General features: G+C 35.6%; 1 protein-coding gene across 2 annotated transcripts; it reads right to left on the minus strand.

The window, feature by feature from the left end:
* Positions 1 to 240: 240 nt before the first annotated feature.
* On the minus strand, positions 241 to 16,618 carry slc6a14 (solute carrier family 6 member 14). 2 transcript variants are annotated; one of them, XM_048173223.1, is made up of 14 exons: positions 16,384 to 16,611; positions 16,033 to 16,201; positions 15,636 to 15,767; positions 14,157 to 14,294; positions 13,745 to 13,844; positions 6,205 to 6,337; positions 5,961 to 6,101; positions 5,643 to 5,871; positions 2,462 to 2,587; positions 2,258 to 2,376; positions 2,022 to 2,121; positions 1,819 to 1,928; positions 1,542 to 1,709; positions 241 to 1,411 (listed from the first exon to the last, which is right to left on the minus strand). In XM_048173223.1, the coding sequence occupies exons 1-14, from the start codon at positions 16,447 to 16,449 to the stop codon at positions 1,274 to 1,276; spliced, it is 1,869 nt and encodes a 622-aa protein (XP_048029180.1). In that variant the 5' UTR covers positions 16,450 to 16,611; the 3' UTR covers positions 241 to 1,273. The 2 variants fall into 2 exon arrangements, 1 of the variants encoding a protein (XP_048029180.1); XR_007182210.1 differs by lacking the exons at positions 241 to 1,411; positions 1,542 to 1,709 and having other exon boundaries at positions 2,022 to 2,117; positions 16,384 to 16,618.
* Positions 16,619 to 16,781: the final 163 nt, after the last annotated feature.

Raw genomic sequence — 16,781 nt, forward strand, 5'->3', positions numbered from 1 at the left:
ATTTTAATAACAGAGATGTAAAGAGTACCTGAAAACCATAACTGAGTAAAAGTACAGACACCTTTAAGCGAAAATTACTCCATTACAAGTTACAAATCACCAATTCCAATATGACTTGAGTAAAAGTAAGTGTATCTGATTTCAACATTACTCAAGTATTTTACTTGTACTGAACGTAGTCTCAAAGATGCAGTAGTCAACACCTAAGAGACATGCCAGTGAAACACAAGAAACAGTTGATTTGTGAAGAGAGAAATCACATTTATTTTCTAAAATCAAAATAAAACTGAACACCTCAATATTGCAATAAATCAATGTTGCCGCAACAGACTCTTAAACGTCTACAAACACTCAAGTCTCAGTTAAGCTCAAGTGCTCAAAAACTGCTTAAGTAAATCAATATCCTTCAAAAAGGTAAATAAAATAATTTTAAGTAAAATTAAATAGTTAAAGCCTACTTGCACTGGAAGTGCTGGTTTTGGCCTAATCACCGGCTGCAGTCATGACCTCATCTCATATACAATATGAAACACATGTGATTCACAACTACCTGCTAATGTACTAGCATTCGCATAATGAAGCTTTGTTGACGAGTTTGTGTGAGTAAGGGCAAGACACACAAGATATAGTACCTTCAATGCCTTGTAGATGGCGATATCACTTCTTTTGTAGCAGAAATAACCTGCTGCAGAAAAAGTTAGGTGCCATGCAAAATGTCAGTAAATGCATTACTTATCACAAATATATTGGAGTAAAGAGTACATACAGGCTACTTATTCAAAAATGTAGTCAAGTAGAGAGTAAAAGATGCTTATATCTTTGATACTCTCTAAAACTACAAAGTAGCCACTTAAGTACAGTAAGTAATTACATGTACTCAAATACTTTACACCGCTGGTTAACAATATGCATTATATGTACCCCATAAATGTATTCTCACCCCCTTTTTGTGATTTAAAAACATGTTTGCAATATAAGATGCAAGATCTATCAGTTGATTGTCTGGTAATTATACCCATATTGATTTGTTCATTCATATATATATATATATATTTAATTGATATTCATTAAACATAAATATTACATTTTTCCAATAAGAGAACCTAAAACGATAAATGTAAACATTTAAACTTCTCATAAAAAATAAAGTCCACAAAAATTCATATAGAATACAATTCAATCAAACAAAGGGATTAAAATTTGATACATTAAAATATTAAGTTAACTTGTTCATTAAACTATGGAGAACAGTTATGCTTATGTTAAACATTTTTTAAAACTTAGTAGTTAATTTATTTGAGATTACAAATATATTTGCATCAGACACGCTTCTTGTCCCATAATGCTCTCCTCTGTGACACTCCAAGTAAGGACCCCAGTCCTCTGTAGGTGAACAGGCTGCTTTGATACGCTGTACGACAAAATCCAAGAGATCATAATGAATAGTGTGTGACTAAAGAATACAATGCACCACTGATATACTATGCATGTTAACATATATCGTAATGCCATCAGATAAAAATGTGAAAATTCTGCCTTACCTGCCAGGGGCCTCCGCTAGCTTTGTACACTTTCCAGATTGCAAGAATAGGGATCCAAATGAGGCAAAATGCAGTCATACACCAGCCCAAGGAAATGCCCCAATCTGGATATGCAACTGAGCCATATGTGGGGGACGTTAAAGTATACAAGGACCATACAAGAATAATCTGCATTAAAAAAAAAAAAAAAAACATTATTTCAAAAACAACATCATCATTTGGTACAATTTATATATAGGTTTGTTGCATATATGCGTTTAAAAAATTGTGTACATACAGAAAGAACCACTGGTGTGATAAAAAACCAGCAAGCTCTCCACCATAACCAGAAGAGGGAGCTCTTGGTCCCAATCATCATCTCAATGTCCTTGATGAAACGATTACCACCTGAAAATGTACATCATGCATTTTAGAAAAGAACAGATTAATAATTGAAGATAGCAACTATATCATTATCACATATTACTAATATATACTCACCATAAAGGATGGATAAACCTAAGACCTCCAGTAATCCAGCAACCAGGAGAATCCATCCAGCACAAAATGTGTCAATTAAATTCACCCAGTATATTCCTGCCTTTCAAAACATAATTTAAAACATTTTACATGTACAGTTGGGTTCATTTTGTAATGGTGAGTGGATCTCCATGAAAGTCTCTCAGTGAAAATGTGAACATATTCCTAATCAGTGCTGTTCAGAATGGTTTGCCTACCCCAGTGACACAAGGCAAGCCGAGCAGAAAGAGAACAATGCAGACCGCTATCGTAATAAGTCCCCGTTTGGACTTCAGAACTTTGGGATAGGCATCCTCGAGGCAAGTGGTGATAACCTCTGTAGACAGATTATAATTCAAATCAAAAATTGGATTACTGATTTTTTTTTTTTTTTTTTATAGATATAGAAATCTTTTCTTTACCTATTCCTGCAAACTGTGAGTCCAAGCCAAGAGTAATAAGCATAACGAAGAACAGGATTGACCACAGGGGTGATATGGGCAGCTTAGAGAGAGCATCAGGGTACGCAATGAAGGCCAATCCAAAACCTAAAACACAAATTGCAGCTTAGCTTCTTGCTAAAACCACTCAATAAGGTAAATTAATTAAAGGTGCCCTAGATTCAAAAATTGAATTTACCTCGGCATAGTTAAATAACAAGAGTTCAGTACATGGAAATGACATACATTGAGTCTCAAACTCCATTGTTTCCTCCTTTTTATATAAATCTAATTTGTTTAAAAGACCTCAGAAGAACAGGCGAATCTCAACATAATACCGACTGTTACATAACAGTCAGGGTGTACGCCCCCAATATTTGCATATGCCAGCCCATGTTCCCAACATTATGAAAGGCATTAGACAAGGGCAGGCAGTAATGTCTGGATCTGTGCAGAGCTGAATCAACAGACTAGGTAAGCAAGCAAGGACAATTGCAAAAAATGGCAGATGGAGCAATAATAACTGACATGATCCATGATAACATGATATTTTTAGTGATATTTGTAAACTGTCTTTCTAAATGTTTCATTAGCATGTTGCTAATGTACTGTTAAATGTGGTTAAAGTTACCATCGTTTCTTACTGTATTCACGGAGACAAGAGCCGTCACTATTTCATTATTAAACACTTGCAGTCTGTATAATTCATAAACACAACTTCGTTCTTTATAAATCTCTCCAACAGTGTAGCATTAGCCGTTAGCCACGGAGCACAGCCTCAAACTCATTCAGAATCAATGTAAACATCAAAATAAACACTGTAGTTACGTGATTAGACATGCTGCATGATGGACACTTTGTAAAGATCCATTTTGAGGGTTATATTAGCTGTTTGAACTTTTTTTATGTTGTTTAAGGCAAGCGCAAGCTCTTGGGGCGTGGAGCACGAGATTTAAAGGGCCACACACCCTGAATCGGCTCATTTCTAATTATGTCCCAAAATAGGCAGTTAAAAAAATGAATTTAAAAAATCTATGGGGTATTTTGAGCTGAAACTTCACAGACACATTCAGGGGACACCTTAGACTTATATTACATCTTTTAAAAAAAAAGTTCTAGGGCACCTTTAATTGTTCATCCAAAGATGATGACCATTTTCACTCTCTCATTTTATTCCATCATACAGAAGAACCAAAAGATGCTTGTTTCTGCCACTGAATAAAAAATAAATAGGGAATTGTGACTATTTAGCTCACAATTCTGACTATTTTTCTCTCAATTGTGAGTTTATATCTCGCAGTTCTGACAGAATTGCGAGATATAAACTTGAAATTGTGGGAAAATATCAAAATTGTGAGCTGACTTTTTTTCTCAGAATTGGACTTTATAACTCACAGTTGACCCTTTGCAAAGAGTTTGATTGACCGGCGATCTAACCAATCATAACGTCAAATCCGCCATTTTGTCAAACAAAGCAGTCAGGGGAGAGTTAGCAGATTAACGTAGGTGGACTTGAACTTGAAAAATGGTGTGTACTGACATCTTTCCGCGATTTAAACAACATTCCTTATGATGTTCATTCATGTTTATTTGACGCTATAAATGAAAGGTGCAATATGCAATATTTTCTGTCCGCTAGAGGTCACTAGAAGCCTATTCAAAACAAAGGCGTAGCTTGATGACGCCAAGTTTGAGCGCGGAATCTTGGGACATGTGGTCTTCACCTCAATGGCTGATGGAAAAGAATTGGGATAGGACTCGGGAAGAAATCAAGTTCATGGATGCGATTATTAACGTTACTGTAGTATGAAGCAGAGCAGGAGCGAGTGTTGTGGGAGCTAAACGAGGCAGCTGGAGCGATTGCGCAACACACGCCGCGTGCGGCGGAACTTTTATTATGTCACAGTCGCCGGAGCTGCTTCCGCTTTTCCAGTCATGAATATGAGGTAACACAGCTCTGTTTATCATATTAGATACATTTGAGTGTGTTGAAAATGTTATAATGTTACTGTGTGTGTTCGTTCGGTGGCTGCTGTGAGACACTGTTACACACTGCAGTAAGATAGATCGATTTTAGAATATCATATTAAATGCTGGATGGCTTGTGTTGATAAATGGTATGCATTTAATTTTAAAACGTCTTGTATGATGGAGAAAATGCTGTATTACTGTTACTAAAAATAAAGCTGCATCTGATTATGCTATGTTAGCTACTATATTTATGTATATAAATATATCAAAACAGATGTTCCCTTGCCTATTAAAACATGTAATATATTAAAGCGTATTTGGTGTTTCCATGGTTTCTACAAAATAAAACTGACAGGCGACTCCTCACACGTCCCGGAGCCTTGGTTAAAACTGCAATTTTCTCACGATTTACAAATAGTTGGAAACATTTGGGATATTGTAAGTACTCAAGTGAACAAAATATATAACACTGGCCTAGTGGTTTTTGGATATTTTACTGCAAAATTCTTACATATTGCAACTTTTATCTAATAGGATGAGATGATTGGTTCACGAGCCACTTGAACTGAGGTGCTACAGCGATCTGTCACAACACATTAAAGAGCCATAAAATGATATTTGTTTAAATTTCTTTAAAAATGACAAAATTTTGGGACTTATATCAAATATCAAAAGTAACCTGCTCTGTCTTGTTTGTTGACGCATTGTCAGTGTCCTCATTGCGTGAGAACATGATGTGTGGCAACAGTAACCAAAGGGGGCGGGTCTTTGCGAACGGTCTTTGCAAGTTTATATCTCAAAATTCTGACTTTTTTTTCTTAGTGGGAAGAACATTTCATAAGTTAAAGAACCTTTTTCCACTTATAAAGAACATTTTATGCATTGAAAATGTTTCATGCATGTTAAAGGTTCTTCAATGGATTTATAGATGCCAATAAAAAAACTTTATTTTTAAGAGTGTATATTGTTATTTTTCTCTGAAACAACAGGAAAAGTGGGTTTGAAACAACATGAGTAAATCATGCTAATATTATTTTTGGTTAAACTATGGCTTTCATGACAAATTACTCATTTTATAATTTGCTTTTTATTAAAACAATTAAATTGTTCTGCAAACACACACTTTTAATTACTTGTTTTTGATTTCTAAAAATTTTGTTAAAAACACTTACATTTACATTTCAGATCTTACCTGCATCTGCAACTTCTGACACTGGTCTCTGATAGACATGCGCCATGTGTCCGAGGATAGAAAAGATGGCGAAGCCAGCAAAGACACTGGTGCCACAGTTTGTAACACACACTATAATGGAGTCTTTGTAGCAGTTGTTGTAAAACTTATTGTAAGAGGACAGAGCCATCAAACCACCCCAGGCAATGGAGAGAGAAAAGAAGATCTGAGTAGCTGCATCCTTCCAAACCTATGATAAAAGCAGGCTACATTAGCTGTCTGATTTACAGTATGTGTATTCTAGTACAGTTAGACTATTGTGTTTAGATGTTGAGAGACCTCGGCATCAGCCAGTTTGGTGAGGTTGGAGTTTGAACCGATGTAGAACTCAATGCCGTCTTTTGCTCCCTCCAGAGTTACACCACGAATTAGCAGGATCAAAAGGACAAGGTAAGGGAAAGTAGCCGTGAAATACACCACCTGAAACAAACCATTTATGATAAATTGAATCCAAAATGCACTGGCCATCTCAATAATTTATAGTACAGATACAACTTAATGTTCCTGAACTTGAAGCACTAACCTTCCCAGAGGACTTGATGCCTTTGAAGAGAGCTGCTCCGACTAGTATCCAGGAGAGCAGCAGGCAGAGGGCCAGGTGCCATACCACCGGCCCCGTCTCATCCATACTGCTAGTGCGCTGAAGAGCCACCTCACTGAGGACAAATATTTCAGTCATGAAATGTTCAATCCAAAAACACAGAAAAAACACATAACAAAAAAAGAATCAAAAGAATGCAGAGAAAGAAACCAGTTGCATACAGTGCATGAATGAACACTGAATGTACTGTGTCTTGTACTCAGGGATCAGGGTTGTTTGGCTCATGGCTATTTTTTAGGTCATAACAGGGTGTATCAAACATGTAACATCTGAAAGTTTGCCCTTGTGTCATGGACCCATTGATTCCAATCATTCAAGACTAAAGATTAAAGAGGTGAGGACAATTTTTAAATTTTACTCAAAATTGGAAATAAACGTGAAACGGTCTGTAGCTATATAACACGAAAGTGCATTAAACTTTAAACTGTTGAAGAAATAACACCATACGTAACATTTCTCTGCCGATTGTCTCTGCGCACTTTAACTCTCAATGCACCACAACTGCTCCTGACGTAAAACACAATTGAAATGATTTGGCGGTCTCACATTACGCTTTTTACAAATTTAAATGTGACGCATAAATTAAAATGATGTACTTTTCATGCAGTTAATGTTTCTGAATTTATTTGACATTTTAACTTTTTGTGTAATTTTTGAGGACTGGTCAGATTTAATAATTAGTTTAATAATTCATAATATTTGAACAGCCCAAAGGGCTGCAGTGCATATTTCAAAGGGCAACAGGCCATTTCTACTCATTTCCTTGTTATTCAGAAAAAAAAAATATTGCAATATATTGCACTATGGCAGTGGTTCCCAAACTTTTTAGCTTGGAGTACCCCCTGAAGGAATTACCATCCTTCTGCGTACCCCCTCTCTTCCACTTCGACTGCAGTCACACCTTTACCATTAAGGGACAATATTTGCCCCCTAAATTGATTTTTCAGTGCATGCTTTTTTTACCTTTATGAATAACTTTATAAAATAAATAATATTTTAAATAAAAAATGTTCAATAGAGAAATATGCAATGATAAAACTAATAAAACTTTTAAATATTAAACTAAAACCGCCAGTAGGTGGCAGCAAGTCACTGTTTTTATGAGTGAGTCATTGAGTCATTCATTCAGTAACGAAGCAATTGGCTGTGAATAAATCATTGAATCATTGACTCTCACGATCAGTGTTGCCAGATTGGGCGGGTTCCCGCCCAATTGGGCTCCTTTTGGTCACGTCCGACCGGAAAAAAATGCATTGGGCGGGTCTTTAAAATTTGGGCTGGTTTTTGATGCAACAGGCGGGTTTTTATTTTTGACTATAAACAGTATTCTTTATTATTTTTTTTTAATGAAAACTAACTATAAAATAAATTATATAATGTAGGATGACGTTTAAATTAGGTATGGTTCAGGTTAGCCAATAAGGTTCAGGGGAATCCTGTCCAATCAGACTTCAAGCTTGATTGGCGGGTTGTTGTAAGCTAATTCGTTATATCATCAAAACTGCATTATCATCATCAGTGATCATCATTCATCATCATCATCATGCCAAAGTGGGGTAAATATAAAAAGTCCTACAGAAAGGAATGGGAGAGCGACCCGTCTTTAAAAACATGGATTACACCTGTGGTAGGCGATTCTGATGTTTGATCATTTCTGAAACGTATAGCTGATATAGGGCCCTATTTTAACGATCTAAACGCAAAGTGTAAAGCGCACGGCGCAGGTGCACTCAGGGCGTGTCCAAATCCACTTTTGCTATTTTAACGACTGAAAAACGGTCCGTGCGCCGGGGCGCATTTTTGAAATGGGTTGTCCCTATTCTCTTAATGAGTAATGGGCATAACGTTCAATAAACCAATCAGAGTGTCATCTCCCATTCCCTTTAAGAGCGAGATGCGCTCGCGCCATGGCGGATTGCTATTTACATGGCGTACACGCGATGAGTCAGTTAATATATATGTGTGTGTATTGGCACGATTGTTCAATTAATTAGCCAGTTTCGTTCATCATTATAAGTAGTAATAGGCTGAATTGAAAATAGGTAGCCTAATTCTAATACACGCAATGACTATTCATCATTACATTTTTATATTTATGTAGCCTACACAATAATATTCTTTTACACTGTAATCCTTTTGTTTTTAATATTTGGCATGTTTGTGTGATGCACATCCCTGTGTGTAATAACCAAAGTCACCGCGCAGTGTGGACGGGCCCAGAGGCGCAGTTTCTACCAACGCGCTCTAACAAAAAAAATATTGCTCCATTGACTTTAGACTTTAGACCAGGTTTGAGTTGGTCTATGGCGCAGTCTATTTTCAGCTTCTTAAAATAGCAATGCGCCGGCAATGCGCCTGAACACACCTCTTTTTTAGACCAGCACGCCCATGGGCGCACTAACTGGCGCAAATGCATTTACTAATTTAAGGACGTGGCGCTGAACGGGAAAACGCGAACGGCGCTGGACGCAAACTAGCAAACAGCTGCGCCTTGCGTCGCATTGCGCCGGGTGTATTATAGGGCCCATAGTGTCTAGTGACGATTCAGTGTATCATTCAGTCATTATTTTATTTAAAATTAAAAGAAGGAAAAAACGAGAATTCATGTTGATTCGCCCAGTGGTCTATAAGTTAAATAATAATAATAATTTTAATAATGATAATATAAAAAAAAAAAAAATTAGTTGGTAATTAAGCACAAATTTGTAAGTAGCCTACTAATACAAAAAGAAAAGTATAATGAAATGATTTGAGAATTGGCCTATTAGAAAAGAACTGTAGTTCTGACAATAGTAGCACAAGAACAATAAAAAATGTTGTCCCCTTCTGAGGATGTAGACCTTGTGTTTTATTAAAATTATCATTTATATTTAAAAAAAAAAAAAAAGATGCACTGGATATACTTGGGGCGAGCCTGGTGCTCTCCAATGTGCGATTTGTTAGTCTGGTTGTTTAATAAGAAAAAAAAAATGGTGTGTTTTATTCTATAACAGTTTTAATAACAGTATGTATTTTGGGCTGGTATTTTTTGAAATGGGCGGGTTTTAAGCTGTAGTTGGGCTGGAAATCTTTAGTCCAATCTGGCAACACTGCTCACGATTCGTTCAAAGCCACAGCCGCATTCGCGTGTTGTAGTTCTGCTGTGGTTTTCGTAAGAAATATTATTTCATTGCAAAATAGAGTAAATACCGACAGTACTCTGTTTAAAATGTACGTTTTATTTTTTGACCTGTTGTATAATAATGTCACGTTTGCAGTCATGTGGATATTTGGGAACAATTGCATTTTTGCTCGCTATCATCATTAAACACAAGAACTCACACAAGGTATGTTATTGTATCGGAGAAAGTTTGAGTCTTAAATCGAAATTAATCCATTATCTGTGTCTATATTTGTTCTTCATGCGAGTAAGTGCTAAATCCCCACTTTTACAAAGGTGTATATTGTCGAGAAAGACAGTAATTTAGCGCGATTTAAGGCAGCAGACTGAACGCAATCTATCATATGCATGCTGCTTGTGTGGATACAGTCATTTTTGACTGCAAATGATGAGGTAATTTGATTAAATGTACTGGATTTACGATATTTTGGCAGTTAGAAATACATGCTTGATTTTAATATTACTTTAAGGTAGAATTAAATGAACTGCTCAGCATTTTTTTCGCGTACCCCCTTTTGTCACCTCACGTACCCCAGTTTGGTACGGTGGCCCAGTAGTGCACAACACAACGAAATTAAAAAAGCAAACATAAGTTCACAACACAACAGAATCGAGCCACAACACAACGGAATAAAGCCACAACACAACGAAATCGAGCCACAACACAACGGAATAAAGCCACAACACAACGGAAATGCTCCCGACCACTAGGGGGCTCTCAGAGCTCGGTAAAGTTAGTGTTCCTTGCCACTGTTCTATAGAGTCGGCAGTAATATCAATACCACGATTAGTTTAAACAGTATGTAACCACTGCATATCGACATGAAATATTAATTCAATATCACCTACGTGCAAAATAGCTTCATATTTTGGCCTATACTTGTGAATGATTTGACGCGCTACCACGGCGCATGATGAAGGGAACGTCTGCCAATCCCACTAAGTGGTTAAAACGTATAATTTGTATTCATTAAAATTACTTTTAACATTTAAAAACAGACATATTCAAATTCCAAAGCTTGTCAGTCTTACCAACAGGAACTAACAACCTTTGGAATTTGAACATGTCTGTTTTTAAATGTTAAAAGTAATTTTAATGAATACAAATTATACGTTTTAACCACTTGGTGGAATTGGTGGATGTTCCCTTTATCCTGCGCCGTGGTATCGCGTCAAATCATTCACAAGTATAAATATGAAGCTATTGTGAACGTAGTTGATTTTTAATTAATATACCATGTCGATATACAATGCTTACATACTTAAAACTAATCATGGTATTGATATCTTTGTAAAACTGTCGACTTTATAGAACAGTGGCAAGGAATAGTAATATTACCTAGCTCTGAGAGCCCCAAGTGGTCGGGAGCATTTCCGTTGTGTTGTGGTTTAATTCCGTTGTGTTGTGGCTTTATTTCGTTGTGTTGTGGCTTGATTCCGTTGTGTTGTGGCTTATTCCGTTGTGTTGTGGTTTAATTCCGTTGTGTTGTGGCTTGATTCCGTTGTGTTGTGGCTTGATTCCGTTGTGTTGTGGCTTATTCCGTTGTGTTGTGGCTTGATTCCGTTGTGTTGTGGCTTGATTCCGTTGTGTTGTGGTTTAATTCCGTTGTGTTGTGGTTTAATTCCGTTGTGTTGTGGCTTATTCCGTTGTGTTGTGGCTTTATTTCGTTGTGTTGTGGCTTGTTTCCGTTGTGTTGTGAACTTATGTTTGCTTTTTTAATTTCGTTGTGTTGTGCACTACTGGGCCACCGTAGTTTGGGAACCACTGCACTATGGGAATTAAAAGGGCAGGCCTTAAGGTAGCCAATGATGTGCTGTTTTTAAGTCAAATGACATTTGAATGTCCCTCTAAAACTCTCTTTCCCACTGTCACCCTCACATGGAAGACACCTGTTGAAGTGCTCCAGGAATTGCTCTTTTTTTGCAGCATCTTTGATAAGTAAATTAGATATTTTTATTCACATATCAACTTTGTCTAACATGTAAATTGAGAAAATATTAATGTTTCCATATGGCAACGCTGTACCACTATGGAAAAATAGGTATGTTGCCATAATGAGTGATGAGTGAGCCCAATGATAGGGATTAAATGATAGGGATCTACTTATTTTTGGTTTGCATGAGTTCCAAGTATATAAATCTATCAATTTGTAAAAGAAATGTGCATTTAAATAGAAAAGAAAATCATATTTTTTTTTCCAAAAAACGTACTTTTTTGACCATTGTTCTATTGTGGTACAGAGTTGCCATATGGCAACGTTTCCCTAAGTACCCCCCCAAAAATCTTTTTTGTCAAAAATCTTTTTTTATTTGCGTGATTGACGCTATTTTCATGTAAAAAAAACTTTTTTGAAAAAATATTTCATGGTTAAAACATAATGCAATTGAATTAAACAATAGCCTACCTGATAGTGTGGGAAAATTATTGAAAAGGTAAAGGTCATAACTTTTTTTTTTTTTTTTTTTTGCAAGTCACAACACATTTCCTGTAAACATTTATCTAGGCCAAAACTATTTTTATACTCAACAAGTAGAACTCAAATACAGTTCATTGAATTGTACTTTTAATCATAACAGGTCAACAGATTTTTTACAAATTGCTTATTGTTACATTTGAGTTGTAGGCAAAAGTTGGGTTTGAAAATTCTGCCTTTACAGCACCTGTTAGCAGAAACAAACTAGATGTTTCAGTTCATACCTCACGTTTTCTTTGGTTTGCACAAAAAGAAAGTCTTTTCTAAAAAATTATATAGCATCACCTAAAAATTATTTCATCATTCTCAGATTTGAAATACATGGTGAGACTTGTGTATTTAGCTACAATGAGTTTCTAGACTCTAAATATCTGCAACACAGATTCCCAATAGTGTGCACTCCAGCGAGTTCAGTTAGCAAAAGTACAGAAAAACCGATTGTTGGTGAGTGTGATTGGCTTTATGGCGTGTTTAAAAACAGATCAACCATAGCGGTCTATATGTGTCAGCTTCTGGTTCAACCAACGGGATCCCTAGTGAAAAAAATCTACCAAAATATATTTAAAATAGGCCTACATTCACTTCATACTAACAACAAACTCATTTATATATTTACTGACATAAATATTCTAATGAAAATTTATTTGGAGTTCTTCTTTATTGCACAATGCATATTTCTTAATATTAAGCCTAAAATGTGTTTAATATCACTATTAGTAAAGGATAGTATGATCACTGTATAATTTGAATGCAAGATATTTAAAATGTACCTAAAGTATACTTGCAATAGTTCCACTTTAGCATAATCAAATATATTTAAGTATATCTTTAGCTGGACCTCATCACAAAAATAATTGTTCCAATTCAGCAGACTTTAAGTATACCAATTTAGTATACTAAAAGTACAATTGCAGGTTATTTATATTAAGTACATAAATATGTAAATGCATTTTTAGTATACTTAGCATGAAATAAATGTATTTCAAATACATTTTAGTATATTTATTTTTCAGTAGGAGTGAAATATATATATATTTTTTTTAAATATTTAAAATAACTTTTTCATTTTAACGTAACATTTTCAGCAGCTGTTATTCCTGTCTTCACATGATCATTCAGAAATCATTCTGATTTTGTGCTCAGGTAACATTTCTTATTATTATCAATGTTATATGTTTTCGTGGAAAGCATGGCATATTTTTTTCAGGATTCTTTGATAAATAGAAATTTCCTTGAAATAGACATTTTTCATAGCGTTATAAATGTCTTTACTGTCAGTCACTGCATCCTCGCTGAATAAATGTATTACTCTTTTTATTTTTTTTTTTTTTTTAACTTTTGAACAGTAGCATATAGTTACTGTTACCTGTAACACATATTCTGTCACATGTTGTCTTACTTTCACTTTCATGGATTTTTCAGTTTGTTTCTATTCAGCATATTGTCTCCTTTGTTCTAGTTCCTGGCAGTCTTTTTACTGACTATGGTAACTGATATGATTAATTATTAATCATTTAAAACAAAAACTGTACACTGTAACAATTTTTATCTTTTGTGTTTTTTGCTTCCATTTTAAAACTACTGCGTTGTAAACATCAAAAGGCAAGATAAACCACCTAAACTTCCTGTTTTAACAGGAAACAATACCAAACAGGAAACTACACTCCGCAAGTCTTTAACTATGTTCCAACCACCTCCAAAAACGGACACAACCCAACACAATATTTTAGTCACAAATTTAGGATATATTTTGTGATATTAAATATGTGTTAGTTTTAAACTGTCTCTCTGACAAGCAGGTATTGTATAAAAACAAATATCCACTTACTCCCAGTATTTCTCGCTGAGGCTCGGGCCTGCTGAGATTTGATCCTGGCAGGTTTGATTTTGTGCAGTCAAATTCAGTGCTGCAGCAGAAATGTTGTAGGCTGTTGAAATACAACATGAGGTATACGCAACAATTTACTGCACTATTATTCTGTTGTACAGGATCTTGATAAATAAAATTTGAACATGCGAGACAGTAGTTAAATCTAACTCTTATCATTAAGCACGGAGCTGTTAGGAACTTCCCATCTGAGAAATTTGTCACAGGGTTAAGTGCGAAAAGCAAATTTCCCTTAAAAAGCCAGTTCATTAGGAAAAAATCCAAATACTTTCACTATCTGAGCAAAAATTCATGGTATGTCTGACACAACAACATGGGCCTCTTCAGAAGAGAAGCCGTATAAATAACAAACCTGTTGAGCTGCAGTTCTTGACACTCCAGGGGAGAGGATTTTGAAAAGATGCAAAGAGGTAGTAGATACTGTATGCAATGATCACATTATAGTAGATTGCCACAAAAGTGCTAACCAGCATCATTGTGATGCCAACACCTACAAAAGATCACATAAAAAGATAAGTTTAAGGTATAAATGACACATTTGAATACATTTGTATAAATAAGTGCAAACTTGATTAGCACATTTTTTTTTTTAGTGCCCACAAACATCCTTAAATATTAATGTAAAGGTCCTGAGGGCATATGTAAATATGCAATCTGCATGTTAACAGTGCCGGCAAAGTATTTGTCCTTAGCATATCTCAAGGTTGGTTTAATACATGTAGAAACTAGCCCTGAGGCATTTACCACATTAATGGACCTAAAAATATGGTAAAAAGTCTACCTGAAGAAACCACCTCTGCAGCTCCAAGATCTTTAAAGGTGCCATCGAATGAAAAATTGAATTTATCTTGGCATAGTTAAATAACAAGAGTTCAGTACATGGAAATGACGTACAGTGAGTCTCAAACTCCATTGTTTCCTCCTTCTTATATAAATCTCATTTGTTTAAAAGACCTCCGAAGAACAGGCGAATCTCAACATAACACCGACTGTTACGTAAAACAGTCGGGATCATTAATATGTACGCCCCCAACATTTGCATATGCCAGCCCATGTTCAAAGCATTACACAAGGGCAGCCAGTAACGTCTGGATGTGCACAACCAAATCATCAGACTAGGTAAGCAAGCAAGAACAATAGCGAAAAATGGCAGATGGAGCAATAATAACTGACATGATCCATGATAACATGATATTTTTAGTGATATTTGTAAACTGTCTTTCTAAATGGTGCGTTAGCATGTTGATAATGTACTGTTAAATGTGGTTAAAGTTACCATCGTTTCTTACTGTATTCACGGAGACAAGAGAGCCGTCGCTATTTTCATTATTAAACACTTGCAGTCTGTATAATTCATAAACACAACTTCATTCTTTATAAATCTCTCCAACAGAGTAGTATTAGCCGTTAGCCACAGAGCACTATCAAACTCATTCAAAATCAGAAGTAAACAATATAACAGTATACAATACTCATATAATCCGACGCATGCATGCCGCATGCATGACGAACACTTTGTAAAGATCCATTTTGAGGGTTATATTAGCTGTGTAAACTTTGTTTAGGCACTGTTTAAGGCAAGCGCGAGCTCTCTGGGCGGAGAGCACGGGATTTAAAGGGGCCGCAGCATAAAATTGGCGCGTTTATAATGATGCCCCAAAATAGGCATTTAAAAAAAAAAAAAAAGGCATTTATAAAAAAAAAAATCTATGGGGTATTTTGAGCTGAAACTTCCCAGACACATTCAGGGGACACCTTAGACTTATATTACATCTTTTAAAAACATAATCTAGGGCACCTTTAAGGTTGAATTTAAGTGCTCATTTGTTACCTTGCAGTATAGGCACAGCTTTCCACACATTAATGGGGCCTTGGCTGCAGAACTGTCCAAAAGAGCTCTCCATGAAGAACAAGGGAAGGCCAGCAACAGCCAACATGATAGTGTAGGGGATGAGGAAAGCCCCTTGAAATGTAAAGAAGATGCAGTATTCAAAACAGAGAGAAATTTGTGAGAAATGTTATTTAAAATGTTGTTTGAGATTTTGTGCTTATGTAATAAATGCTCCTTGGCAGGTAGATTTGTAGTAGTCTATGAGTTATGATGAAAATGTAAAAATATATGGCCGTTTTTCTTGTCTAGTTTTACATTTTGCCCCTCTATTATGCAGTACAAAGAATTTAGTTTGACATGCACTGATTGTGAAAAATCATCTTAAACGTCATCTTACCTCCCCCATGTTTGTAAGCCAAGTAGGGAAACCTCCACACATTTCCGAGACCAACTGCATAGCCGATCATAGACAGCATGTACTCTCGTTTACTACTCCAATTTCCCCTGTCAGTGTTCTCATCTTGCTTCCCAACATGAGGACCTGGGTTGCTGGATCCATCTTTGTCCTGCAAACAAAAATAATATACTAAAAACTCACTACTAAATCACATCACCAAAAAAAAAAAAAAAAAAAACATCCAGTTGGTCTCACGTTACAATTTTAGTCTCAAAAATAGTTACATTTGTTATCATTATCAAAACATGCCAATAAAAGAAAAACAACATGAATAACATATCTGCTTGTTACCTGCTCGGCTGCAGCTGAGTTTCTGAAAAGTGCGCCTGTAATGTTGTTCAAGTTGTATTTCCTCATTCTTCAGCACAGTCTCAAGAGCGACAGCTGAAGTGATGGATGCACCTGACTGAGTGAACTTGAGGAAAAACTGTATGCGGTAGTCTTAAATAGGTCACATACCATCCCCACCCCCTTTTAACATGACAAAACATCACATTTGGTGTGTTCATAAACATTACAGACACTGATTATAATCTTGGTTTGCGTTTACATTTATTCTGATGGAAATATTGAGTTTGGAATCAATATTTTACAATATAGCTTGATTTATTAATAAGTTGTTTGGAATAGTTAAATATGCTTGAGTATATATATATATATATATATATATATATATATATATGAATAAA

This window comes from Megalobrama amblycephala, linkage group LG21, assembly GCF_018812025.1.
Source record: "Megalobrama amblycephala isolate DHTTF-2021 linkage group LG21, ASM1881202v1, whole genome shotgun sequence".
NCBI classification, from domain to species: Eukaryota; Metazoa; Chordata; class Actinopteri; order Cypriniformes; family Xenocyprididae; genus Megalobrama; species Megalobrama amblycephala.

What these genes read in the sequence shown, in the direction of transcription:
- slc6a14 (XM_048173223.1), bottom strand. Translation starts at nt 16,449, where the DNA reads ATGAGGAAATACAACTTGAACAACATTACAGGCGCACTTTTCAGAAAC. An exon ending in ACTCAGCTGCAGCCGAGCAG is followed by an intron (nt 16,202 to 16,383) that starts GTAACAAGCAGA and finishes TTTTGTTTGCAG; the next exon opens with GACAAAGATGGATCCAGCAA. An exon ending in CAAGAACTGCAGCTCAACAG is followed by an intron (nt 13,845 to 14,156) that starts GTTTGTTATTTA and finishes GTATTTCAACAG; the next exon opens with CCTACAACATTTCTGCTGCA.